General features: G+C 44.8%; 2 protein-coding genes across 2 annotated transcripts; both read left to right on the forward strand.

Moving 5' to 3' along the window:
• Window positions 1–376: 376 nt before the first annotated feature.
• On the forward strand, window positions 377–10383 carry prkaa1 (protein kinase, AMP-activated, alpha 1 catalytic subunit). Its single transcript, XM_030354273.1, has 9 exons — window positions 377–623; window positions 1914–2055; window positions 4028–4121; window positions 4669–4813; window positions 5836–5923; window positions 6552–6776; window positions 7363–7936; window positions 8517–8643; window positions 9018–10383. Exons 1-9 carry the CDS (start codon window positions 524–526, stop codon window positions 9341–9343), a joined length of 1821 nt encoding a protein of 606 aa, XP_030210133.1. The 5' UTR covers window positions 377–523; the 3' UTR covers window positions 9344–10383.
• Window positions 10384–13278: 2895 nt separating this feature from the next.
• ttc33 (tetratricopeptide repeat domain 33) lies at window positions 13279–25257 on the forward strand. The gene is made up of 4 exons (XM_030354005.1): window positions 13279–13869; window positions 17267–17348; window positions 22083–22214; window positions 24426–25257. Exons 1-4 carry the CDS (start codon window positions 13646–13648, stop codon window positions 24795–24797), a joined length of 810 nt encoding a protein of 269 aa, XP_030209865.1. The 5' UTR covers window positions 13279–13645; the 3' UTR covers window positions 24798–25257.
• The last annotated feature ends 435 nt before the right edge of the window (window positions 25258–25692 follow it).

The raw sequence follows: 25692 nt of genomic DNA on the forward strand, positions 1-25692 counted from the left end.
CAAACCAAACCCCGGGACGGGAGGCTCACTATGTGCGAATCTAGCGAGAGAGGGCGGGATCTACAGTTACATGGGTTTAGTGGCAAGAGGTAGAGAAGGCGGGACTTTTGAAAAAGTGGTATATCCGTTTCTGTTACATGTGTCTGATGTTGCCTTGTCAAATGTTTATTAAAAAAACCTGTTTTTGGATTATTCTTCTTGTTGTTATTATTGTCGTGTTGTTATTATTCTAGTTTAAGCGACTGCTGACGGGCTTACATTGCACATCGGAAGTGTTTAACCGGAAGTTGCATTGAGGCTGACCGGGAAAACGCTACTATTCCCCATCCGCCACTACTTAACCCTCTCTCACCCTGAATCATGTGTAGACATGACCAGTGTGTCCCGCCCACACGGCTATCAGAGCAGTGGGAGCCGCCGTTGGAGAGAGACGAGCCAGCCAGTAGCATCTCTGCCCGCAGCTAGCTAGCTACTAGCTCCACAGAGCTAGCTACTAGCTCCACAGCAAGGCCACTGCGGGAACATGGCCACGACGGACAAAACCAAACATGAAGGAAGAGTTAAAATCGGTCATTATATCCTCGGAGACACCCTCGGAGTGGGCACATTCGGGAAGGTTAAAGGCAAGTGTCTGAGTATTCTGCGTTGTCCACCTTTTTTAATGCGAACTCAACATATGTCAAGAAGACAGCATCAGAGCTGTTAGCTGCGCTGCTAGCATGCTAGAGCTAACGTTAGCTTCAACTTGGCACACTCTAGTCTTGGTTGTAACGAGACCCTCTGAATGGAGTGACGTCTGACAACTTTCGGGGTGAAGTTGCGGTCCAGGACCACAGGTGCTTGAGGGCGTGTTGTCTTCGGCCCTCTGTACTGGGGATCATTAAAGAGGGGCTTTACACTGACGCTACCTTCAGTCTATGAGCCCATCAGACGTTATCAGCAAGCCAAGCAGTCCAGATAAGTTAGACTACTAGACACTCCTCGACTGCTTCACCACTGTCATCATAATCCTGTTCATCGGTGGTGTTTCGATCTGGTATGTGTGTGTGTGTGTGTGTGTGTGTGTGTGTGTGTGTGTGTGTGTGTGTGTGTGTGTGTTCGAATGAAAGGGGGAAACACACACCTTTACTGGTTAGGTTTTGTTCCTTGATCAGTATCGAATAGGGTTGGCTGGACAGTTCCACAACGCGCGTGTGTGTGTGGTGTGTGTGTGTGTGTGTGTGTGTGTGTGTGTGTGTGTGTGTGTGTGTGTGTGTGTGTGTGTGTGTGTGTGTGTGTGTGTGTGTGTGTGTGTGTGTGGGGCGGCGGGGGGGTGTAGTTTGGCCAATCAGCAGCTCGCACCTTGTCATTACACGCTGTCAGGGAAGTATCAAGCCAGCCTTGTTTAGGAGCTGCTATGATGTAACACATTGCATTAAGATTCGCATGGTCACTTAAGTCTATTCTCACAACGAACCATACATTGTAATGTTTTGTCAAGTGTGAATGGACTAGTGTGGAATTTATTTTGGGACCTAGCCAGTTTGGAACCAAACAGGGCCACACAGGATTTAACTTTTGTAAACCTGGGGGGTCGTCCCATAGTAGTCACTGCTTAATATAAAAGTAGAGGATGACCACAGCCCATTAAGGCTTAAGTTCTCAATAACTCATGGCCTTGGCCATGCCGGATTGGACCAAGGCTTCATCCAAACATAAATCAACAGAAGCTTTTCATTCATGTACACAAGGGTAGACTTTTTTACTTAACATTAAAAGAGAAAAATGACCGAAATAACTCTAGTTGCTCCTGTTGTTTACTTTGCATTTCTGGGACCGTAATTTGCATTCCCTTTTCACCGCTTCTCTTCCTTGCTTCCTAATGAGCCTCTGATTCTCAATCTTATCTTGTCTTCCTTTTCTTGGCCTCACAGTTGGCCAGCATGAGCTGACGAAGCATCAAGTTGCCGTGAAGATCTTGAACAGACAGAAGATCCGGAGTCTGGACGTTGTGGGCAAGATCCGCCGGGAGATCCAGAACCTCAAGCTCTTCAGGCACCCTCACATAATCAAACTGTAAGTCCTCCATTACTTCCCCCTGCACTAACCAATCTTTGTGCCCCCCAACTGCTGCCAGACCGAGTGCCACCCACGGTGCTATTTTATGGCTTTAATGATATGGTCTGGAAACGCATCCCTCTGGAACAGGCTTTGTTTCACCCGGAATCATCTCTTTGTTTATTTATCTTTTGTTCGGTCTATCTTTATCCATCTGAGTCACATGTGGAGATTTTCAGCTTGTTGTGTGGATTGTGTCGTGGTGAGCTTTGTTCAGGAATGAAACAGACGTTTTTCACACTGGTTGGTTGGTTCCTTGGTATGCAGCCCAGTTTTGGGGCAGTTAGGTTCATAGTTATACATTACAAGAGTCTTCCGGTGGTCTTGTTTACCGCTTCGGTTCGAGGCTGCTGCAGGTCAGTTTGGAGAGTCGAGTAATAGTTTTAACAGAGGGGTAGCAAAGAAAATTGCTTTTTGTGGTATAGTGAAAAAAACTGCATCCATGCTTTCTGCCAAGGTAAATAAAGAAATCAGGCAGGTGTTGCTATTATGTAAAATTTGATATACCCTATCATCTGGAGAACAGCGAACATAATGCTGTTTTCACATTTGAGCTTGTAGTTGAATGCACACATGGGATTATCTCTACATTATAATTGTAATTTTAAATGTTAGAGACATAAGCTCCCCCTTCCAGCAGTTGTCTGCATGCGTAGATTTAGGGCTTTAACAATTTCAAACACACATATTGATATGTGTCTAAGTCCTCGGTCCACCTGACACAAATTGTGAAGAAAAAGCCCCACTAAAGGAGGGTTGTGAGATAGTTAATGGGTCGCCCTGGGCGATTAAACTATGTCTATTTGAGGTAACTCATCTTTTTCGCTGTATAATGGGGTGACTGACCTCTCCTTTTTCTGGGGACAGTCTCAGGTTCTGATGGCCTGCCCCCATTAAGAGAAACAGGATTTCTAAAGTACATTTTGAAATGGCAAAGGTTGTGGCTTACTGATTAATATACATTGTGAGACTCTTTGTAATCAGTGTTTTGTCTATAGGATAGGCTGTGACGTGACCTCACTGTGCAGCGGTCTATCTATGGACTTTATACCATCATCAGGCATGACCTATCAGAAACCGTAGGCTGTCAATATGATATAACGATTCTATATTTGAGGAGCCTACTTTGGGTTGTTTTTGGCTGGTTGACCAAAGCTTAAAACAGATCAATGAAACCGTTTGGCATGTTCTGCCCCAGCTAGTTACCTTTTATAAGAATAGACTTCATGTAAATGTGTCCCCATTTTCATTCTAGAAATAACAACATATATTTTTGTTGTTTATATGCACCGCTAAACTGCAAATGTCCCCGTTATTCATTTTAGAAATCTGGTCCCCATACTATATATATATTCTCCCTGGCCGTACCATTGCTGTCCAGGGGGAGTCACTACGGCTGTGTTTGGATGATTTTGATGAATCAGTGTTTAACTATAAGACACCAGGATCCACTTTTGAACAACACACCCATTGACTCATTCTCTCTTCTTTAGTTCCCCATAGCGAATAGACATGAATACCATGACTAAACCATCCATTTTTTACAAACTACTGCAGCTGACTAGGAGACCTGGCAGTTCGTGGTCAGCACATATAGGGCTTTTATCCGGCCAAGCAAAACATTTGCATTCAGCCAACATCCAAAGCAAACTTAGATGTCAGGCTGATATTTCATAACACGTCAATGTAAACTATCGTAAAAACGAAGTGCTGCACGTGACGTTTCTAGTTGGACAAAGTGTAGAGTAGCTGGAAATCAGAAACAAAGGGTTTTGACTCGTTTCATTCTACCTATCAAACACACATTTCTCCCATGACCTGGACATACAAAAGCTGGTGTATGAATCATGCGTCCCCTGATTTGATTGCTTAACCTGCTGTGCAATAATCAAGTAATCCCAAAACCTCCTTTATTTTATTTTTTTTGAAGGTATCAAGTTATCAGCACACCTACAGACATCTTCATGGTGATGGAGTATGTATCAGGAGGGGAGCTATTTGACTACATCTGCAAGAATGGAAAGGTAAATGCATGCAAAGTTTAGGGTGGTTGGAGTGGGGCTTGACGTTCTGGCTGTTTTTTGAATGTCAGTGTATTTGTTCAGTAATTTAGCTAGTGGCTCGAGTTGTAGCTACAGTTATAGCTATATCCTTTGTAGATAAAAGTGGACAAGAATTAATGATTTATAGAAAAGCATTGCCTGGATGGATTGACTTTTTGGGATTGAATGGCTGCAGTAGAAATAATACATTGTACATACATTGATTAAAGCGTTGTTAAATTCTCACCCATAATAATTTCCTTTTTGTTCGACTTAACTTTATTAATAAAATATTTTTTGTTGCACTTAACTGTATTTGCATTTTTTGGGGAATTTTGGATAGAATTGCATTTGATTTATTTAGTCATTTATAATTATACCCCATATTTTTTTGTTCAAAGTGTTCTATGTCTATTCAACGGTATTGTTTTCTAGCAGAATGCCTCTTCCCAGTCTGACCCCTTGGTTCTGTGCCTCTGACAGCACAAGCCCTGAACTCTAACGTACTGTCGTGCTTCTGCGCTGACAGCTGGAGGAGAAGGAGAGCCGGCGGTTGTTTCAGCAGATCATCTCGGCGGTGGACTACTGCCACAGACACATGGTGGTGCACAGAGACCTCAAGCCGGAGAACGTCCTCCTGGACGCCCAGATGAACGCCAAGATCGCAGACTTCGGTACACATCCCTATCGCTAACTAGGTTTCCTGCCACTACGTAAACACTGATAACGCGGAGGGGCGTGATCGCAACCGCGCCGCTTCAAACGGCTCGTTAATACAGTAGATTTTTATCTGCATCCCCGTCGCTGCAGGACAATACTTTTGTGTGTTGCGTTTTTCACTATACTTACAGCCCTCGCAGCAATTATGTCCAAGAATAAAACCTTTGTTAGTTTTGCATAAACATTGTGTTGCATAACATGGCTTCTGCTGTGTAAAGCTATTTAGTAAGAGGAAACCATTACTAAACCGATAATGGTTGATGTGGAAATATCAATCGTAACTATAATATACAATTATATACAAATTATATGAACCTAGTTTATATAATTAATAGGCAATTTAAACTGATATGCCGACGTTCTCCCTGTACCTAGAGATGCCTCACTTCCTCTCTCTTACTGAGAGACGTTAAGATAGTTTGCATTTGCATTGCCACTGTAGCCACGAAGTCTGATACTAAGGCCATGCCAATCGACTGACTTCTGAGTTGTGTAGATTCCTTTAACTGTCTTGCAAACATATACACTTCCCACATATTGTATTGCAGTTTAATTTGGCCTATCCTGCGCCATGGCTGACTTCAACCATGACCAATCCTAAACTCTCCACGATGGTCACTCACATACACCTTTGTTACCTTTTGTATTCACTACCTTCAATGCAAACGTTTCCCTATAAGAATCTTGTTCACCCATTGTCTCACTGAATATAGCCTTGGTAACTTTGCTGCCTGTTCTTTCCCATGATCATGCCCTATAATATTTTGCTGGCCGACGTGTCCTAAAATTAGTTTTTCCTTCATCAACGGGTCTCTAACTCAAACTCGTACTGGTTTAATTGTTTGACAGGCTTTTTGACAATTTTTTTAACGTATAACTGCATAGCTTGGTTGGTACAGGCACAAACCGTTTCCATTAGCACATTTGTTTGTGTAGGGTTGCCGTTCTAATGGATTGTTGTGGTCTGCATGTGCAGGTTTGTCAAACATGATGTCAGACGGCGAGTTCCTGAGAACCAGCTGTGGTTCTCCAAACTATGCGGCCCCAGAGGTCATCTCCGGGAGGTGAGGTCGACCACCCACTCTGAATCATTCTTTGGCGCTGACAGTGTGGCAGCAATAGTCCTTTTTTCATGGAGTCGTCATCGCAAGACAACGACAGGTGTCGTCATGACACTTTTATGATTAGCCATATGTCCATAGACGCCGCATTGCCTGCCTTGACACATTGCTGCCATACCTCAACGCCACCGGCGTATTGGAGAGGCCAAGTCTGGCCTGTTAACAAGCTTGAGTAACTGGTGAGCTGTGGTCTTTCCGGATATAAAGCCTTATCACGATTACATCTCATCGGATTAGTCATTTTTATATTCTAATTAAATCAGATCTGAGCTTATCTTCACTAGTTCAAGTGACGCTCCGCACCCTGTACACAAAAGGAGCAAACCTGTGTTGTGTTACCCAGCTGTGTTTGTCCTAGGATGACACTATTAGCTGCTTGTCAATGAATCTATCTGAACGAAATGAACACGCACGCGCACCTGACAATCATGTTCGACCTTTCAACACCACCCTTCTCGTCCCTTCTCCAACAGCCTGGCTTCAGCTTATACCTCAGAGCATTAATATTCAATTTTGCAGACATCTGGTGTTTCTCTGTGTGTTCTGACCCTCTGCCCCCCCCCCCCCCCAGGCTGTACGCGGGCCCCGAAGTGGACATCTGGAGCAGCGGGGTGATCTTGTACGCCCTGCTGTGCGGGACGCTGCCCTTCGACGACGACCACGTGCCAACGCTCTTCAAGAAGATCTGCGACGGGGTCTTCTTCACGCCCCAGTACCTGAACCCCGCGGTCATCAGCCTCCTCAAACACATGCTGCAGGTGGACCCCATGAAGAGAGCCACCATCAAGGAGATCCGGTGAGCCTCCGGTTCCGGTGTCATCGGCCCCAGGTCCTAAAAGGCTAAAAGGGCACGGTCTGGGTCAAACCTTTACAGCCTGAGCTGGTTCTAACCACTCCTAAAAATAAGATGTAGTTTAGTTATCCTAGACAGGGAGCTTGAGTGTTTCAGCGCAAGGACAGGCCATCAGTGACAATTATAAAGGATAAAAATAACACAAAAGTTAAAAGAGAGATCTACTTTTATCCAAAATTAGGACACAATTCTTATGTTGGCTTCATTGCAGGCAAAGAATAGCAGTGTTAAGCAGCGTTGACTATCAAATAGATGGGGATAAATATAGAAGCGTTAATCTTTTAGGTGAGTTTAAGGACATGGATTTATGTTTTGTCTTGTTAGAGGCTCAGAACTACAGTCACCGGCAACTACCTATTGAGGGCATAATGTGCAAAATGGATCAAATATTCTAAATATCTAAAAATCGTTAGTCTGTCAAAATAAATAACAGACCGCTGACTTCCTTAATCGACCAATCAGAATCACGTATGTACCAAAGATAAGTGTAGCAGAAGCCTGACGGGCGTGGCCTCTCTCGTGTCCTCAGGGAGGATGAGTGGTTCAAGGAGGAGCTGCCCAAGTACCTGTTCCCCGAGGACCCGTCCTACAGCAACAACATGATCGACGACGACGCGCTGAAAGAGGTGTGTGAGAAGCTCAAGTGCACCGAGGAGGAGGTGCTGACCTGTCTGTACAGCCGCGACCACCAGGACCCCCTGGCCGTGGCCTACCACCTCATCATCGACAACCGCCGCATCATGAGCGAGGCCAAGGACTTCTACCTGGCCTCCAGCCCCCCGGACTCCTTCCTGGACGACCAGCACCTGACGTCCTCCGGGGCCCTGGCCTCCTCTTCCTACTACTCCTCCTCCTCCTCCTCCGCGGCCGCCGCCTCCCCCGGCGCCCCCATCCTCAAGCCCCACCCCGAACGCGTGCCATTCCTGCTGGCGGAGACGCCGCCGCGGCCCCGCCACACCCTGGACGAGCTGAACCCCCAGAAGTCCAAGCACCAGGGCGTGCGGCGGGCCAAGTGGCACCTGGGCATCCGTAGCCAGAGCCGGCCCAACGACATCATGTCGGAGGTCTGCCGCGCCATGAAGCAACTGGACTACGAGTGGAAGGTAAGGAGCACTGTAGCCGACGCGGTGCTCGTGAAGGAGGCCTGGGCTGACCACGCCCAGGCGTGGCGTCGTTAGTCGCCCCTCTGCTGGCATGATGCTGCGGTGGGCGACGCCCAGTTATGGGCTGTGCGACACACAATGCATCACCTGAATCGTGCACAAGGGCTGTATATGACGTTTGTTTTGCCGGCATGTGCTTTTCACGCACAGCGACTACAAATTAGGCTTGAGGCCAGAGAGTATATGTTCAAGTGTAAATGACTTTGTTGGTACTCATCCAGCTTGTTCATGGTTTTGGAAGTAAGAGGACTTGTCTCATCATCAGAATGATTGTCTAAAAGGTTGAGGGAATGTGAAGATATCTTCAATGTAATGGCCAGCATCATTGTAGTTGTAGCGCACTGATTACAACGGTACCCGATGACCCTCACTGTTTATGTGATTGTGGAAAAAAATAATTATGCATTGTTTTGACTTCTCGTTGTTGTTTTCTTCGCATCAAAGATCCCGAAAGGCTTAACATATAGACACGTTGAGTGTGTCCTTATCCTCCATCCCCATCCATGTGGCCTCTTCACAGGTGGTGAACCCCTACTACCTGAGAGTGAAGCGGAAGAACCCTGTCACGTCCATGCAAACCAAGATGAGCCTTCAGCTCTACCAGGTGGACAGTAGAACCTACCTCCTCGACTTCCGTAGCATAGACGGTAGGCTCCATACCTGCATATTACAGTTGTTATACGTACACATGACCTATTTCATATCTATGACATCAAATGTGGATCTGACTTATCCAATATAGTATTTGATTTATTTGATGTTTACTGATCTGTAAACAAGAAATTTATAAAGACCTAGCAAAATCTAATATATTTGAATGCCTGTTATGCTCTATCTGTCAGTTTGAGTATCCTCTTAACGTAATGCCTCTCTAAGTAGTGCCAGGTATATCCAACATCAATATGTATTCTGAAATGATCTTGTGGTAAGATTACTAACCATAATCAATGTCGATATTTTAGCAAGTCCATTCAATTCGAAAAGAGCAAGAGTAACCTCTTGCCCTGTTTGATGTTCCTAGACGACATGCTGGAGACTAAATCCGGGACCACCACGCCCCACCGCTCAGGCTCCGTGGGAAACTGCCGCGTCGCCCTGAAGAGCGAGGGCGACGGGGCCGACGGGAAGGGGGAAGCCCCTCCCACCACCCCGGTCACCACCACCACCACCACCACCACCTCCTCCACCGCCAGGCCCCCTGGGGACGGGTCGCTTGCGGCCTCATCGCTGACCTCGTCGGTTGACTCCGTGGGGGGCGGTGATGCCACGACGTATCCGCGGCCCGGAAGCCACACCATAGAGTTCTTTGAGATGTGCGCCAACCTTATCAAACTGCTTGCGCGATAGCCACGCTAACTGTCGCTAGCCTTTTTTATTTTTTCTTGCTCTTTCGTCTGTTTCTTCTTTTTCTTTCCCTTGTTCTTTCTTTCTCCGATCTTTCTAGTTGTCTCTCGTTTCTCTCTCTTCCTCTCTCTTCCCCCCTCCCCCTCCTCTGAGTGTCTTTAAAGCAATAAGCATGCAACTGAGCCATGGCTGGGTCCGTCCCCCCTGCTCTGGATTAACTAGTTGTACCATGGCACTGATGCTGGTTCCCCGACACCCTGAACCCATGGAATGTTTATCAAGCTGGGGTAGTAGGGGAAGGGTTGGGTGAGGAAGGGGGCACGCAGGAAGAAGAAGTGACATGCGACTCAATAGTCACGGCCTAGTCAACGTTTTAAGAGATGTTTTTTTTTTTACATATTCATGATCAATTTTATTGGCACACGACCTCTTGTCTGTTGAGCGCATCGCCCCAGACCCTCCTGCGTCTATAGGAAACTCCTGAATGATTACACTGAATCTTTCCGTACTGCAGCCAAGGAGACTTTGGTTTCAGTGCGGAGAACAAAAGCAAGGTTTACCCTGCAGAGGTAGGGCGGTGGGGGGAGGGAGAGTACACATTGAGGTGAGGGTAGTAGCCATGGGAAAGGAAGCAGGAAGCACTTTTGCACAGTTCTGTCCCTCTTGCTGCTCCACTGCTTGCTCTCTTTTTATACATGGAGACCAGAGATGCGGGTTGCAGAAGTTTCAGGGGCGCTGCTCATCCTAGCACTAAATTTGTCATGCCAACCGGCTCATTGGACTACAGATGTGAAATGACCCCCCTTGGGGACCTCTCGTGGAAGAGGGGCTGGAGGAGCAGAGGAGCGCGTCATCATGTTGGCTTGATTTTGTTTTTACTTTTTCTTCAGTTTTTTTTGTTTGTTTCCAAAACTATATTTCCATGGTTTTGTCCTTGTAAAGATACCTGTATGAATATGTATGTCCCTTGCATTTTTTTATATATAAAGAATTGAATATATTTATCAGTGCTTTAATTGGAGGCGTGGAGGATATATATATATGTATATATATATATATATGTATATATATATATATATGTATATATATATATATATATATATATATATATATATATATATATATATATATATATAAAAAAAAAAAAAAACATTTATTAACAGAATTTCTTCTTGCATTAAGGACTGTTGCTGGATGGTTTTTATTGGTTGGTTTTTTTTGGTTTTCAGAAACAATATTAATGTCTGGTTTATTGTCAATCACCATAGATTTGAGACCCATGGTGGTCGTTCCATATAAATGTCCATATATTGTTTTGTTGCTACACGAGTAAGTACTCCTTGCAATGACCAATTCTAGAAAATCCTATTTAATTGACCAAAAAAATATTATCCAATTTTTTTGTTATCGATTTAAGGTGAGAGCAGAATTACCGAATGACTTGCCTTTTGCCTACATTCAGTTTTACCGTGTTCTGCACAGGCTGACCCTGTGCACTTTGTATATTCTGACAATCTCTTCAACAACGCTATTGGGCTCAGGGCTCAATTTGAAAACCTGAATTGTAGCAGTTACATGCAGTGCATGACCAACGTTTGATGGCAGGTGAACACGTACAATGTCGACGTATATCGTGTATGCTTCGTAGACTTGCATCTCGCAGCCCATTATGTTCCCAGAGTGGTGACTGTTGTTTTGAGTTTTCCTTTTCATTTTGAAACCTTTAAAAATCTCTGTAGAAAGGTTTGGCTTTGTGTGATCCACCCACCTGATTTTACTAGACTTTGGTCTAGCAAAGACCTACGCCTTTTTGTTTTTTTGTTTTTGGCTGCCTTATGTTTATCATTACTGTTAAATTTCATCAGTATAAAAGAGACCATTGGCATTAGAAATATTGGCATCCCATGAAATGATCACGAATCGATTACTCTTATTAGTACTCAACATTACATAGCAGCAATTTTAAACAGAAAATCTCTATGCAATCATCATTCTAAAAAAGTGCTGCAAGTGCAAAGTATTCTCCACCTTGGGAATGTGATATAATCGTGCTAGGAATAGGAATCCAAATGATCTAATAACCAATAGCTTCTCAACTACAGCCTTCGGTGATTTAAGGTCTGGATAAAGCTGAATGATGTTCGATGGCTTGGAATTTAGCCGGTGTGTGTGAACAGTTGACTTGAAAAACAAAGAAATATTTAATATGGTTGGTTTCTAGCATATCAAAAAAAGTTAATTCAAAGGCTTTGATAAATTGACAAAATCACATTTTAATCAAAGTAGCCTTTTTTTACAAATGGGCTGATATCCAAATGTTTTGGGGGGGGACTTGACTGAATGTAAAGGTGACTGCAGAAAGTGAATAGTGAACCCATGATGATTCTAACACTATTGAACTTATCCAGTGTCAATCCCTAAGCTGTATTTTGTACTTTCACATCGGACCTAACTGCACTCGATCACTTAACCAGTGAAACGGTCCTCAACTATAAACTATACCACAGCCAATGAATGTTTCCACAGCATGGAAGGTAGAAAGACGAATGACAACGTTGCACACAGGTGGAGCTGTGTAGTCGGTTGAAGCTCCCTCAGTATAAAGTGATCATTTTGGTTTACATAAATACGGATTGTTACATGCCAAGCCAAATTATTAGGATGTAACTAATGAAAAAGTAAGACAGGGGTGCCAATTATTCTCAATGTGTCTGTTTCCGTCTTAGTACAGGTTTGGATGGAAATCTGAACAGTTGACGAGAGTAAATTGGTCACTGTCTAAACATTATTCAAACTGTAATTATTACACCAAATGGTCTTCAGAATACTTGTGTTACTCACCCATGTTTAGTTTTGAGAGGCAGTTGCAAGAAAATATTTGATTTTGTGCCTAAAGTTTAATCATAGTTTGATGAGCAAACATGACAGTGTGTAACTAAGTTTGTTGGATGGATCATGTAAAGAGTGGTTAGTCCCTATACTGGACTTTATTCAGGAGATTCCATTTGTCTGAACTTCTTTAATCAAATCTTGTTCATTGTTTTGTTATTTGTTTGGCTGCGTATAGGGACCCTGCCAGAATGACCAATGTAAATCTCAATGGACGGTGTTGAAATCATTTGCATACACAACTGCCTAATAAACAGCTAAATTGCACACATTTCCATTCAGCTCATTTGTTTTTCTTGTTTATCCTCGGTTATCTTCTGCATCAGTCAGGGAGAGGACATGGGAGGGGAAAGCACTCTATTATTCAGAATCACAGGACGCAGAGGATGTTCTCTACGTCCTCTATGGAAAAACTAACCAAAAAATGTGTACCATAGTTCGGAATAATTATTTATTTTCATGAATTATAGTTCGTTATTAATATATTTTGTACTATAAGCTAATACATTCAAACTACATTTGTATACTAGCAGTAGTTGTCTATTAAAGGAGGTCCATGAGGAAAGGAAAGTGTCGATGAGTAACATATGGCATTATTTTATTTAGTGAACTACATGAGTAATAACATTAGTGTTATTACATTAGTGGTATGATTTATTTTGTTATTTAGTTGAACATCCCATATCACGTTTTATTTGGGTTAATAATTGCATTTGGGGTTACAACTAGAATAGGGTTACATGCCTGTATGTTAGAAATACCCCTTATTATTCCCCCCCCCCCCCCCCCCCCCTTCTGCACTTCAGCACCGCCATGCATAGTTTGAGCGCAAACAAGCTGTTTCACGCATTTTGAGGGGCGTTCTTGAACGGCGCGAACTCGCCCTGGCTCAGACTTAGATTGTTCCAGCTTAGCAGACGTAAAACATGTATAAATACGGCATACAACTGTCTAAAGCAAAGTGAAAAGTCGAACAAACATATCACCCCTTGGATGTGTATTTAATGAAGTGGTTCCTAAAATACGTACTATCTCTTTAACTGTCCAGGACAACACGGTTCTACTTCCGGGGCAGAATTTGAAGGCTCAAAACATGGCTGTAGTATCTGAAGTATAACTAAAGCTTCAGATTTTGGTGTAGCTGTAGATGTATGTTAATAATTCAATACTTTCTGAATCATCCGAACACCCCTTCTGCCTTTAGTGTCGGACATGGATGCTTTCCATTAAGCTGTAGCGCTATGCCCAGGACTGCAGAAGACTAGCATAAAGGTTACCGAGACACACAGCCACAACCGTATGGTTTATAAAGTTGTAATAACCATGAGGGCTGCAGTGAACTAAAGGTAGAACTAAACGTGAGTTTATCAAGTTGCCCCCACTGTCAACAGCTACTTAATCCTTTAGTCTCTCAAAATGGCTTCATTTGGCTGGAAGAGGAAGGTTGGGGAGAGGGTGTCCAAGTCCACGTTACAGCAGTTTGAGTCCGAGGCAGAGAAGGCAGGGGACCGACCCCGTAAAGAGGACGGCGTGGACTGGATGCACGCCATCAAGAGACGCCGGGAGGTTTTGCTGGAGGACTGCGAGACCAAGAGCGAGAGGCTGAAGGGTGAAGGTGCTTTGCTGGCCGAGGAAGGCAGGTAAGATCAAAATGAGGCTGATATCATCCCCTGTGTGTGTGAGACTCAGAGGACACTCAGAGGAGGGGGAGGGGGTAAGAGAGAGAAACGAGAGACAAATAGAAAGAAAGAACGAGAAAAATAAAAAAAAGAATGGGCACCCATGAATCAAATTAAATTAATTATAGGTTACTAAACTAATGCAGAAAGGGTTTCCTTTTGTACTTTAAGTTTTACTTATGGAACTTTCCTATGCAGCATCATAGCGTTACAGAGGGGGTACTATTATTGCAACGGTGAGTCCTCATGTAGTTAACTAATGTTAGTCCTCATGCAGTTCACTAATGTTAGTCCTCATGTAGTTCACTAATAGTCCTCATGTAGTTCACCAATGTTAGTCATCATGTAGTTCACTAATGTTATTCCTCATGTAGTTCAGTAATGTGAGTCCTCATGTAGTTCACTAATGTTAGCCCTTTTTTAGTTCACTAATGTTAGTCCTCATGTAGTTCACCAACGTTAGTCCTCACGTAGTTCACTAATGTTAGTCCTCATTTTGTTCACTAATGTGACTTCTCAAGTAGTTCACCAATGTGAGTCCAAGTAGTTCACTAATGTTAGTCCACTAATGTTAGTCCTCATGTAGTCCACTATTATTAGTATGAGATCTGAAAATTACGTTAAAGTTAATCTTCTTTTAGTTTGTGGTTATGGTTTGCGGTTTTACTCAGATGTTGTTGTACTGTTCTGCTACTTATGGCGTGTAAGAAATCTAGAAGTTAAGTTAACCATTCAAGTTAATCAATAGGTTTATTTATTATGTCCTTTGCACAGATGGATGCAAAGGACATAATAAATAATTTACGCACAGAGATTTACCTGTGATTTATACGGAAGAAACATCCACTGTTTATGTTTCAGCTTTATTAGTCACACGTAGGTTAACAAAGGGTCAATGGTAAAATGAAAAGCGCTGAGCCATGAATTGTGCTCAACTATCCAGCAGTTAAAGCACTAGTTGCAATAATAGCACTAGTCGTTTAAAGATACAAACTTTGTAAGTATATTAAAAGGAGAATTGGGTGTATAAGTGTATTCAGAAGTATTGCACCTTATGTGTGTAGCGGTCCTGAATCGATGTTACCTGAAAGCCGTTTAGGAACAACCATGGGCCGTACCCCGTTTCTCGTCATAGTTTCTAGTACCTCCTCGTGATGAAGAGCGACGCATCCAAGGCTCGCATTTCTGTTTGCCGTGAACACAAAAGGTTTCAGGGGGCTGAAATGGTTGACATCAACCACGCTTTGACATTTGATATTTCCTCCAGTGTAAGAGACCTTTTCAGATGTATTTTAGGTCCACTCTTCATGAAAGTCATCGCCCAGTGGACGTAATGTCGTTGCCCCCATTAAGCGGCCCCTAATTGGGTTTTGTGTGATCTAAGTGGATTCCGATGTGGAAATGATGTTTCTCTGGTCCTGATGCTTAGACCTGGATAATGTGCTTGGATCAGGATAATGTCCTGCACCCTCCTCAGCCACCAACGTATCGGCTGTGTAGATGCATGAATGTAATCAACCGTAACTGGTTGAATTAAACAGGTGATTTTAATAGTGGGGACTGCTGCTGAAAAACCTGACACTATTTCAAAGGTCAATTGGTTTTGCATTTGGATGGTCCCTCGTCCTCTGAGGAAGAGGTGTAAGAGATGGTCTCTTTCTTACCGTAGATGGGACATGATTGGGACATGAAAGGAAAACAGATTATTGCCCACAATATGTGGATGGAGTCGATGTGAAAGATTAGTTATTGTGTAAAGTAGGCCCCCTAGTGCGTTGAATACATAACAACATGCATAAATCATTTTTGTTTTGATATAAATGGAGCGTAAAGGACTGTCTTTTAGTTTTTATGAAATCCAATTGTTTTATAAATAGTAATACATTAAGTGATACAAACATGTTTTTTTACATTACCGAACTCTGTAGCTGCAGCCGTTGCTTTAAAAAAAGAAAAAGAAAATTCTCTTTATCAGGATGTGGATTTCTGAGAACCCCAACCGCCATTTACGTCAGGTTAACTTTCGCTTAACTTAACAACGCTTTCCGGCAGACCTGGATGCCTGGTCTGTTGGCAATAAAGAGTAACCCTCATGAACCCCATATTTTCTCGGTCAGCATGTGTTTCTACAATATTTGATTAGCTAAGGCTGCATGCAAACGCAGCACTAATTGTCAAGCACCTGTATGAGCAGGTAATCAATCTAGCAGGGTTATCTCATGTTGTTCTTCTGTCAATATTGACCTGAGGAGCGCTGTGCAGAGGAGCATGTCACTCTTGGATGTCCCCACCTAGGAGAGAAAACTCAACACGTCTGCTGAGTGGACCGACCCATCGCATGCTGACAAGTTATTCTGATGAAAACATTTACGTCAATGCATTTTTACCAATTATAATGTTGGTAACTGTTAGGGTTCAAAGGCCAAACGATTACTTGCTTAGGCAGAGCTGAAACAGCTTATAGCTTCTTTCTCAGTATATATTAAAATTTTGTAGATCAGAACTGTGCAAGGCAGTTTAGGAGTTGATAGAGCCACAGTTTACATGCAAAAAGTTGGCATCAGTTGGACTTTATTGCACACTCACGCGCGCACACACACACACACCCCTTTGTGTTGCATGAAATAGCTAGGCCGACATGAAGGTGTGTCTCTATTTAAAGGCATCTAGCCGGTCTTTCTCACAAACTACGCTCAAATGGTTTTTATTCATGTGAGGAGAAAGACCTGGATCTGGTGTCAAACGTCAACGGCCGAGCTGTGACATGTCGCTTTTATGTCAGGGAAATGTGTTATGTTAAGTCTTGTTATGTACCAACTGATTAGTCTGGTGAGCTTTAACGGTACAAAAGATACAGCATAAAGGTCACTGATTTACGAGACATCTCTAACAACGCAGGGTTTTCCCCTGCTTTGACAATTAGAACTTCATTCGGGTGTCTGTTACATAAATGATTTTGTTAACAATATGCATTAAGGTTAAATATTTTTAACCAAAAATGAATGATTACTAACGGTTCACTAACAGTTACCTAATGTGTTAGTAATCATTTAATAATGGTTGTTCATATTACTGAGGTATTAATTTCTACATTATTGAAAAGACTTCCACTAAACCTAACCCCATCCCTTAAGCCAATACTATGTAACGATACTTTTGAGTCAATTAAATAATGTTAATTAGGTGGTGTGTGTGTGTGTGTGCGTGTGCGCGTGCGTGCGTTCTCTCTCTCTCTCTCTCTCTCTCTCTCTCTCTCTCTCTCTCTCTCTCTCTCTCTCTCTCTCTCTCTCTCTCTCTCTCTCTCTCTCTCTCTCTCTCTCTCTCTCTCTCTCTCTCTCTTTCCCCCCCCCCCCCACAGGCATTGGGAAGCCATTAAGAAATGGGACGAGGCCATTCAGCTCACACCAGAAAACCATCTGCTGTATGAAATGAAATCTCAGGTACAACCGTCAACCCATGATGGGCCTGGTCGTTTTAACCCTGAGCCTCTCATTGAAGGTACCTGGCCCTTACCGCGGGAGGCGTGGTGTGTTGGTGTCCTGAGAGGTCTTCTCTCCATACACTGTGTTTGTGTGTAACTTTCCCTCACTTTCCCTGAACCCCGTGGAGCCTAGTGGATGTGTCACATTTGGCAACATGCAGGATTTTCACAGGCCGCCCCTTAAACATATTCAGTGGGAAGAAAGGATGCATCGAAGGTGTGTGTGTGTGCATGTCTGTCTGTGTGTGTGTATGTGCACATCCAGCCTTGCGTTTATACGGGATCATATATTCCTGTGAGTGTGATGGTGAAACGGCCACCCTAGTCACTTAAAGGGGAGATATTATGCAAACAACACTTTTCCTGGGATTTGTGGTGATGTTTTGGGTCTCAGGTGAACCCACACACATACATACTTTGAAAAAATTCCGTACATGATTTTTTTAGTGAGATGTGCATTTCTGAGAGTACCCTTCCTATGTTACCAAACGAGCGAGTCAGTTTTCGGCGCCCCCTCCTACGTAGGAAGGGGGCACATTTGATTATTACCTCCCACTTCCCCAACCCCTCTAATCAGAGCACAGTTAAGATTTTGTGGACCAGCGGACAATCAGCTCGGGCGGGGGGATCTCGGCAGCTCAGCTCCGGGAGCACATTCCCTTTCTCCGCCAGAGCTGCCGGACTGCCGCCGAGCTCCCCCCACCGGAGCTGCCGGACTGCCGCAGACGCTTTGACGGTAGTCCAGAGGAGGAGACATGGAGGAGAAAGGGATTGTACTCCGGGAGCTGAGCTGCCGGCTGCCGCCGAGCTCCCCCCGCCGGACTGCTGCCAAAGCTTCGGCGACAGTCCGGCAGCTCCGGCGGGTGTACTCCGGGAGCTGAACTGTCGCCGGCGGCAGTCCTGAGCTGCCGGACTGCCTCCGAGCTCCCCCCACCGGACTGCCGCAGAAGCTTCGGCGGCAGCTCCGGCGGGGAGCTCGGCGGCAGTCCCGCAGCTCCGGCAGGAGGAGCTCGGCGGCAGTCCGGCAGCTCTGCTCCCGGAGTTCAATCCCTTTCTCCTCCATGTCGCGGTTCATGAACTTCAGAGAGTCAAGGCCAAAGTTCCTTTCCCCCAATTCTTCTCGACCATGGCCGAGATAACCCCCACTACGAGTCTTTAATGTTGTGGAAGTGCCAGAGACGTCAGACGTTAGACATAATATTACATAAATACCTATATATTATTATTATATTATATGGATATAGAGCTCCAGGAGTCCGCACATGGCAACAATCACTTCTCCTCCATGCTGTGGTTCACTCTGACAGCTCATTGGTCAATGGGCAGCAGCTCATTTGCATTAAAGCTACAGACACCAGAAATAATGCATTATGAAGGGACTGAAACAGGGGAATAGCGGTGGGCAAGATTATTTTTCCTAAGAGCTATTTCCAGACAACAGCTTAAAAAACATATTTTCTGGAACTCATATACTTTGTTTACATGTTGGGAAAACACCATAATATTTCTCCTTTAAAGTTGCCGCTTTGGTATGCGTTCAGGCCACTTGGTCTCCATGGTGATGACCAACGACCCCCTTGGAATTGTCACCTCTTTCGACCTTCCCTTACTTCTTCTTTTGGTCGTTCTGCCGTCTCTGCTGCTCTAACTTCCTGTTTGTGTTTGGTCCAATTCTCCATTATCATACTATTCTATTTTTATTTCTCTCTCCAATCCCCTCTTTTCGGGAGTCATTTGTGTTAATGCTGCGACCACGGGAACGTGCACTTCACGTTGAGGTCCCCTGTCCAGCAGTCGCTCCGGCGTAATCCAATCCCCCTCTCCCACATCCCCCGTCTCCTCACATGCTCCTAATGCACCGCGTATCTGCCCATTATCCGACATTTGAGAAGGAAATCGCCTTCCGGAAACCAGGCCCACCGATTATTTTATTGTCTGTTCCTAATGTCCAGTGTCACAGTTTAACGAGAAGACTTGACAACTGTGAGCACTATATTTAATGTTTTTTAATGTCGGCCCTGTGTCTGACACGTCGACGTCAATTGCTGTGAATGTATGTAGCTCGAGTTCATTAGATCATCATGGGAAATACTGGTGCGAGCTGATATCCTGCTGACACCAGATCGTGCGTTGATTTTATGTTTGAGTTCCTCTTCACAAATTTGATCCCTTATCTCTTACCACTCAACGACCAACGTAATTCTCCTTTTTAACAATTTGCTTATCGTCATTTTATAATTAATGAAATGCACAGTCACACAACAGTTTGGGGATAGAAATACCTACATTACATGGACACACACTCCTACATGCAAGCACACCGTGCACAGATATTGAATAGAATACAAATAAAACTAAATCTTTCCCTTTTTTTAACTTTACTTTTAATGTTGTATAATTCATGTCAATCAGTCATTTGTTTACTGCCAAACGCTCCATCTTCAATATCTTCCAAATGAAGAAACTCAAGTTATTTAATTGTGTGCCTCAAAGCTCTATATATATATATATATATATATATATATATATATATATATGATCCATAAACATCAGCCCAACCTTGCTGTTCTACAGTTATGCAAATGATAAGAGAAACACCAACAGTAATCCCCATGCAGCCCCGCTGCCAGCACTGGTTAGGGGATTAGTTTGAATCCAGTCTTAATATTGGCTTTCTTGTACTGCATTTCAACTCGATCTTGGATTGGTGGTTGCAGGTGAATCCTGGGTGTTGTGTTCGCTAGGAGTGGGTCTCAACTTGTGTAGATAAATTAATCGGGTAGCTTTTATATTTTATGTGTTATAAAACATTGGTGGAAACGGATCAGAAGGAGATCATCTTGTGATAACAAACAAACTCAGAGAACCATACCTGGTCCATTAGGTCAGGCGTTTAAGCTGCTGTCATCAGGCGGCCCTTTGGCCTGTGAGAGTTCACAACAACATCCGAAAGGGCTCTGCCGTTCAGGCTTTGGACCTTGAGCGGAAGGACGTGCGGGATGGAAATGGTTTTCCTTTGGCTGATTCTTGTGTGTTATTGTTAATGACATAGCTTTTCTCACTGGTTTTACTCATCCTCTCTGGTTTTTAATTCATTTGATTTCTTCTCTGAGGCAGAAAACCAGATTACACTTTCCGGACAATAGAGACAGTTTAACATAACATAATTTACTGCCAGAAGCATCAGATAGCCCATGTGTCAACTCTTTATTGTTTGTAATTCTTCAATATCATGGGTCACTGAATCAGCAATAATTATGAGGATTTGAAACTGTGTGCTTCTTCAACGTCTACACAGAAACCTTTCGTCAGCTTCATGTACCACACAGACACCATTGTGTAGTCCTGTGTGCAACTGTGTATATATTGATATTGTAGTTAGTTATTGTGCACTAAGCCCCAGACTGAGGGTCATATTAAGCTAATCCTGAAACCGAGCCCTGTACACTACTGTAGGCGGTTGGGTTAGTGGTTGAAGCTACTTTCTGGCTAAGGCTGGCCTGATTCAGTTTTGTTTGTCATCAACAATGGAACGATCAAACGAAGAATAGCATAATTTGTCTTGTGATCATCCTATGCAGGCAAATGGAGGTGTGCAGCATCTCAAGATCAGGATTAAAGTTTTCTTATAATGTTAAGGAAAAGCAAGTGCACAAACGTTGGTTTTTTTTAATATCCTTTGACCTGTGTCATAATCCTAATTCTGATGACCAGGCAGCTGCCACGAACAGGCTGGACAACAACGGAAATATGGGAAACATTTTGACCTGAGAGAACATTGCTTGTTGAGATTCTCTCTGTCTATCAAAAACACAGATGAATGGTGAAATAATCACTTGACCCTTTGTATTTTAAATACACATATCATTTCTAATCCAATTGACATTTTCGGACTGCAAAATAATCTATGTTCTTTTTTTTTTTGTTGGTATTTTCCCTTACCCTAAATTTAAAGTATCCTTAATATAAACCCCTTAAATCACTGTCAAGTAGCCTCAATATGAACCCCCTTAAAGCAGTGGTTTTCAACTGATCAAGCCTCAGGACCCCCATGTTTCATTAGTCATCAAGTCACCCAAAAATAAGACGATGCTTTCATGTACTGTTAAAACACACTTAAACCTCATTCATTATCACCGGCGTGAGTGGAATACGTGAACCGGCACAAACCAAATAGGACAGCCCTGGAGCTGCACACTTCATTGGGCGAGCTATTGTAACTGGACTGTATTCATACAGCGCTTTTCTAACTGTTTGCCACTCCAAGTGCCTCACAGCATTCACCGATTCATGCACACATTCACACACAGACGGCGGTGTCAACCATTCAAGGTGCCAGCCAGCTCGTCAGGAGCAGTCAGGGTGAGGTGTCTTGCTCAGGGACACCTCGACACTCGGCTAGGAGGAGCCGGTGATTGAACTGGCAACCTTCCGGTTCCCAGCCAACCTGCTCTACCTCCTTAGCCACGTGCTGCCCATATCGCAGAACTGAACGTTTGTTGTGAGGCTGCACATCCACACCAATGTTATGGTGAAACAGCCACTACAAACGTCATTGCCGTTGGGCATGTACAACCTGACATGAACCCCTGTTACCTTAATTTGAAGCCTTTGAACCTCTGTCCCGTGACCTGATGTGCCCTGTGGAAGGTGCGTGGATGTGAATGCCTTGTGTTGTGTCATGGCCGTGCAGGTGCTGTCCATCCTGCAGGAGCTGTTCCCGGCGGTGAAGGCGGCGGAGATGGCGGTGAAGCTGAGGCCCATGTGGTGGGAGGGCTGGCAGACCCTGGGCCGGGCCCAGCTCAGCCTGGGCGAGGTGGACCTGGTACGTACGCCTACCCACCGCTACCACTTAGCCTTCCATACCATCTGCCCCTCTAGTCCAACCCCAGCCCAACCAGTAGTGGTTCCTGCCCTCCTCGGAGCATGTCCCCTTAGAAAGAGAGTAATTAGAGTCAGTTGTGGAATCTTCAACCGCAGAGTTTGCAAGGACATGTCGTGTGTGTGTGTGTGTGTGTGTGTGTGTGTGTGTGTGTGTGTGTGTGTGTGTGTGTGTGTGTGTGTGTGTGTGTGTGTGTGTGTGTGTGTGTGTGTGTGTGTGTGTGTGTGTGTGTGTGTGTGTGTGTTGTTATCGGGGCTTATTACTTCATATGAAAGCCTCAAGACGAACAAGCCGCTGTGGAAGCGCTACCGAGGGGCCCACGGCATTGGAACACGGAGTAGAGGAGCTCAGTAACAGGCCAGGACCTGAGAAAACAACAAAACCTGCCCGCTACCCCACCGCCCTGCATCCCAGGCAGGCCGGGGTGAAGCCAGCCAGCGGGCCGGGACTCGCATAGCATATAGCTGAGGATGTATGCAGAACCCGAGGGGCGGAGCGGTCAGAGTGCCCTACATCAACAATAGGACGTGTTGAAAGTCACTAAGCCCTAAGCCAGATGTAGCCACACCCCCCAATATAAAGGAGCTACGGGAAGAAGAGGTCGAACCAGAAGAGGAAAACCGAGTCTATTTTTAGCAGGGCATGTCAAGACACACCTTGGGACGTCCGTGCACAGACATGTTGTCGAGTAACCCAATAGGCTGAGAAAAGAGGTGCAGGCCGGGCCTTTGTGACCCGTTACCGTGCAAGTTATCGCCAGGCAGGGAACGCTTGGTAAACAAGGACTCTCAGACACCCTCGCACCCCGTTGAGCGATGGTGCTTGTTTAGGGCATTCTTTGTGAAACAAGTCAAGGGTATTTCTTCAACTGACATCCGTCGGTGGATAATGTCAATCGGGACAATGTTTGTTTTTTTATTCAGCTGCCGAGTGTGAAACTAGTTCTGTGGTGCTGCTGACTGCAGTGGGCCTGGTGCTGTTGTTCTGGTTTGGCCAGTTGTACACCGTTGGAGGAAAAGGAAATAAACTTGTAAAGAGAACGGGGGGGGGGGGGGGCAAGGTGATCTGATATGTTTTAATGGAGCAAGAATTAGCAGGCTTTGTTTTTAGCAGGTGTGTTAAATGCTCTCATGACACATCCTGGCTACAGGCTGATCAGAGGAGAACTGCCAAGGGCACCGCTCGACTTCTGGTTCAGCATAGAAGCCATGTCTCCCTGTCTAGACTACTTGGTTCTAAGCGGTTTTATTCTGTGTTTCTAATAGAACATTATTGGATGCTTCATTACATCAGGTTGATACAGAGAATTGATGGCCGTTTATAACAATATGTCCCCATAACAGTAAATATAATACGCAGCTAGCTGCGTCACTGGCATTGGCATCAGAAGAACCACTTTGATTTGAACATATCATGGTAGAGGAGGTGGTCTATACACTCATCGCCCTTTTAATTATTCAACCCCGATTTGTAATTTGCACCCGACTACGGTATCGCTTTCTGTTGCTTTTGTCATTCGACTTGTCTTTGTCCGTTCAATCCCCTATTCATCCTTTGTCATGTCGATACTGCTCTGTGGGAGGATTGATTTCATGCTGTCGCTTGCAAGAAATTATTGGAACCAAGGCCTGATATATGATCCTATTACTGTTTGGAAGTAATTTGTGCGCTGAATATTGCAAGTGGCGCTGAAGCGCCAGGCGGACTGAGTGATAATGGCGGATTCAATCTGATTCATGGCATTGTTTGTGCCCTGTATGGTTAGTCCCTGGTCTATACCATTCCTCCCTAAATAGAATCTTGTTATACCGTGATGATCGCATTTGTTGGACACACACTAACTCGTATTTACCCCAAGTTATTAATCTCAGTGAAATGGAGAGAGAGGATCTTGTGAGAAAGCCTACAGCGATGAATGTCCACCATCATTTACCAGCAGGAGGAAACGCCCCTCAGAAAAAGACACTACATTAGTTACAGCCGAAAGCAGAGTTCTGGGAAAGGCCATCCCGAATCTCAAAGTCTGATCTTAATTCAACAGCAACGCCTCGTGAACATGTAGCGGTCATCACCCGGTGATAAACAGCTCCATAAAAAGAAGGTTTTATTCAGTGCTAAAACGTATCTCTGACCACGGGATCCCCCCCCCCCCAGGCGGTGCGCTCCTTCCAGGTGGCGGTGCACCTGAGTCCGTCGGACCCGGCGCTGCGGGAGCAGGACCTGGCCTGGGCCCAGAAGCTCCAGCGGCAGCAGCGGGCCGCCCAGGAGAGGACCCTGCAGGAGGACGAAGCCCAGCGGCTGGTGCTGGACGCGCCCGAGCTGCGGCGCGACTACGACGACTTTGAGTCGGACGAGGTGCTGGAGGCGTGCACCGCGGTGGCAGAGCGCCAGCGGCGTCTGGAGGAGCTGAGGCGGACCACGGTGGTGCTGGACGCCGACGGGAACGTCAGGAGCATCGTGGCGCCGGCGGGGGCGGGCGGGGCTGAGACGTCCCAGGCGCCGCTGGTCAAAGCGCGGGGGCTCTGAGGCGGTCCACCGGCGGAGGTGGTAGTACGTAGCAGGGACAACACGAGCAGGGTCGCAGGACTTTATTTAACGTAGTGCTCTAGATGTTTATTTTGTTTGCAGGTGGGACCCGGTTGCCCCTCCACTCGCTCAGTCCCAACGCAGGGTTAATTATCTGCCGCACTGCAAAGAGAGATTTAAGTGTCATTGTATGTACATATTTGGGCTTCTGCTGCGAGGGACACAAAGGATGCAGCACATGGACTACTTGATATGTTGAAGAAAAGCAGAACGAGAATAATCGTAGAGGCAATAGGTTCGCACATTTTTTATTGTTATTCTGCAAAATAAGGGAAGTTAAATGAAAAACATTCTTATCTGAAGAAAGACCAAGGCACTTAACATCTTAACATGCTGTATATTCACTGTGAGGCTTCTGCTACCAGAACATCATTCAATTAAATAAAAAAACTCAAAAATATGTATGACTTTGTTTTTGCTAAGATCCTATACCCCACCTTACTCATTGCCTTCTGTATCATTGCTCCCTTCTCGTCGCATGCCTGTTCAGGGTCAGCAGGGCTTGGTGTGAACCATTAAATGGACTGCATATATACAGCGCTTTTTGAACAAATGGCCAACCATGCAAGGTGACAGCCAGCTCGTCGGGAGCAGTTGGGTTGAGGTGTCTGGCTCAAGGACACCTCAAAACTCAGTTAGGAGGAGCCGGGGATTGAGCTAGCAAACTTCCGGTTACCAGCCAACCCGCTCTATCTCCTCAGCAAATGTAGCCTCTTATTACTGCATACTACCACAGCATTTTGAACCGTTCCCTTGATCCACAACAGTTTCTGTAGTTCCTGTTTCTGGAATGACCTCTGGGTCCCTGGAATCAGGCTCAGTAGTCCTTCTGCAG

The sequence above is a fragment of the Gadus morhua genome, chromosome 4, assembly GCF_902167405.1.
Source record: "Gadus morhua chromosome 4, gadMor3.0, whole genome shotgun sequence".
Lineage (NCBI taxonomy): Eukaryota > Metazoa > Chordata > Actinopteri > Gadiformes > Gadidae > Gadus > Gadus morhua.

Coding starts and splice junctions, on each gene's coding strand:
- prkaa1 (XM_030354273.1), top strand. CDS start 524: ATGGCCACGACGGACAAAACCAAACATGAAGGAAGAGTTAAAATCGGT. Junction 4,122..4,668: donor ACATCTGCAAGAATGGAAAG/GTAAATGCATGC, acceptor CTGCGCTGACAG/CTGGAGGAGAAGGAGAGCCG. Junction 4,814..5,835: donor CGCCAAGATCGCAGACTTCG/GTACACATCCCT, acceptor CTGCATGTGCAG/GTTTGTCAAACATGATGTCA.
- ttc33 (XM_030354005.1), top strand. CDS start 13,646: ATGGCTTCATTTGGCTGGAAGAGGAAGGTTGGGGAGAGGGTGTCCAAG. Junction 13,870..17,266: donor TTGCTGGCCGAGGAAGGCAG/GTAAGATCAAAA, acceptor CCCCCCCCACAG/GCATTGGGAAGCCATTAAGA. Junction 17,349..22,082: donor TGTATGAAATGAAATCTCAG/GTACAACCGTCA, acceptor ATGGCCGTGCAG/GTGCTGTCCATCCTGCAGGA.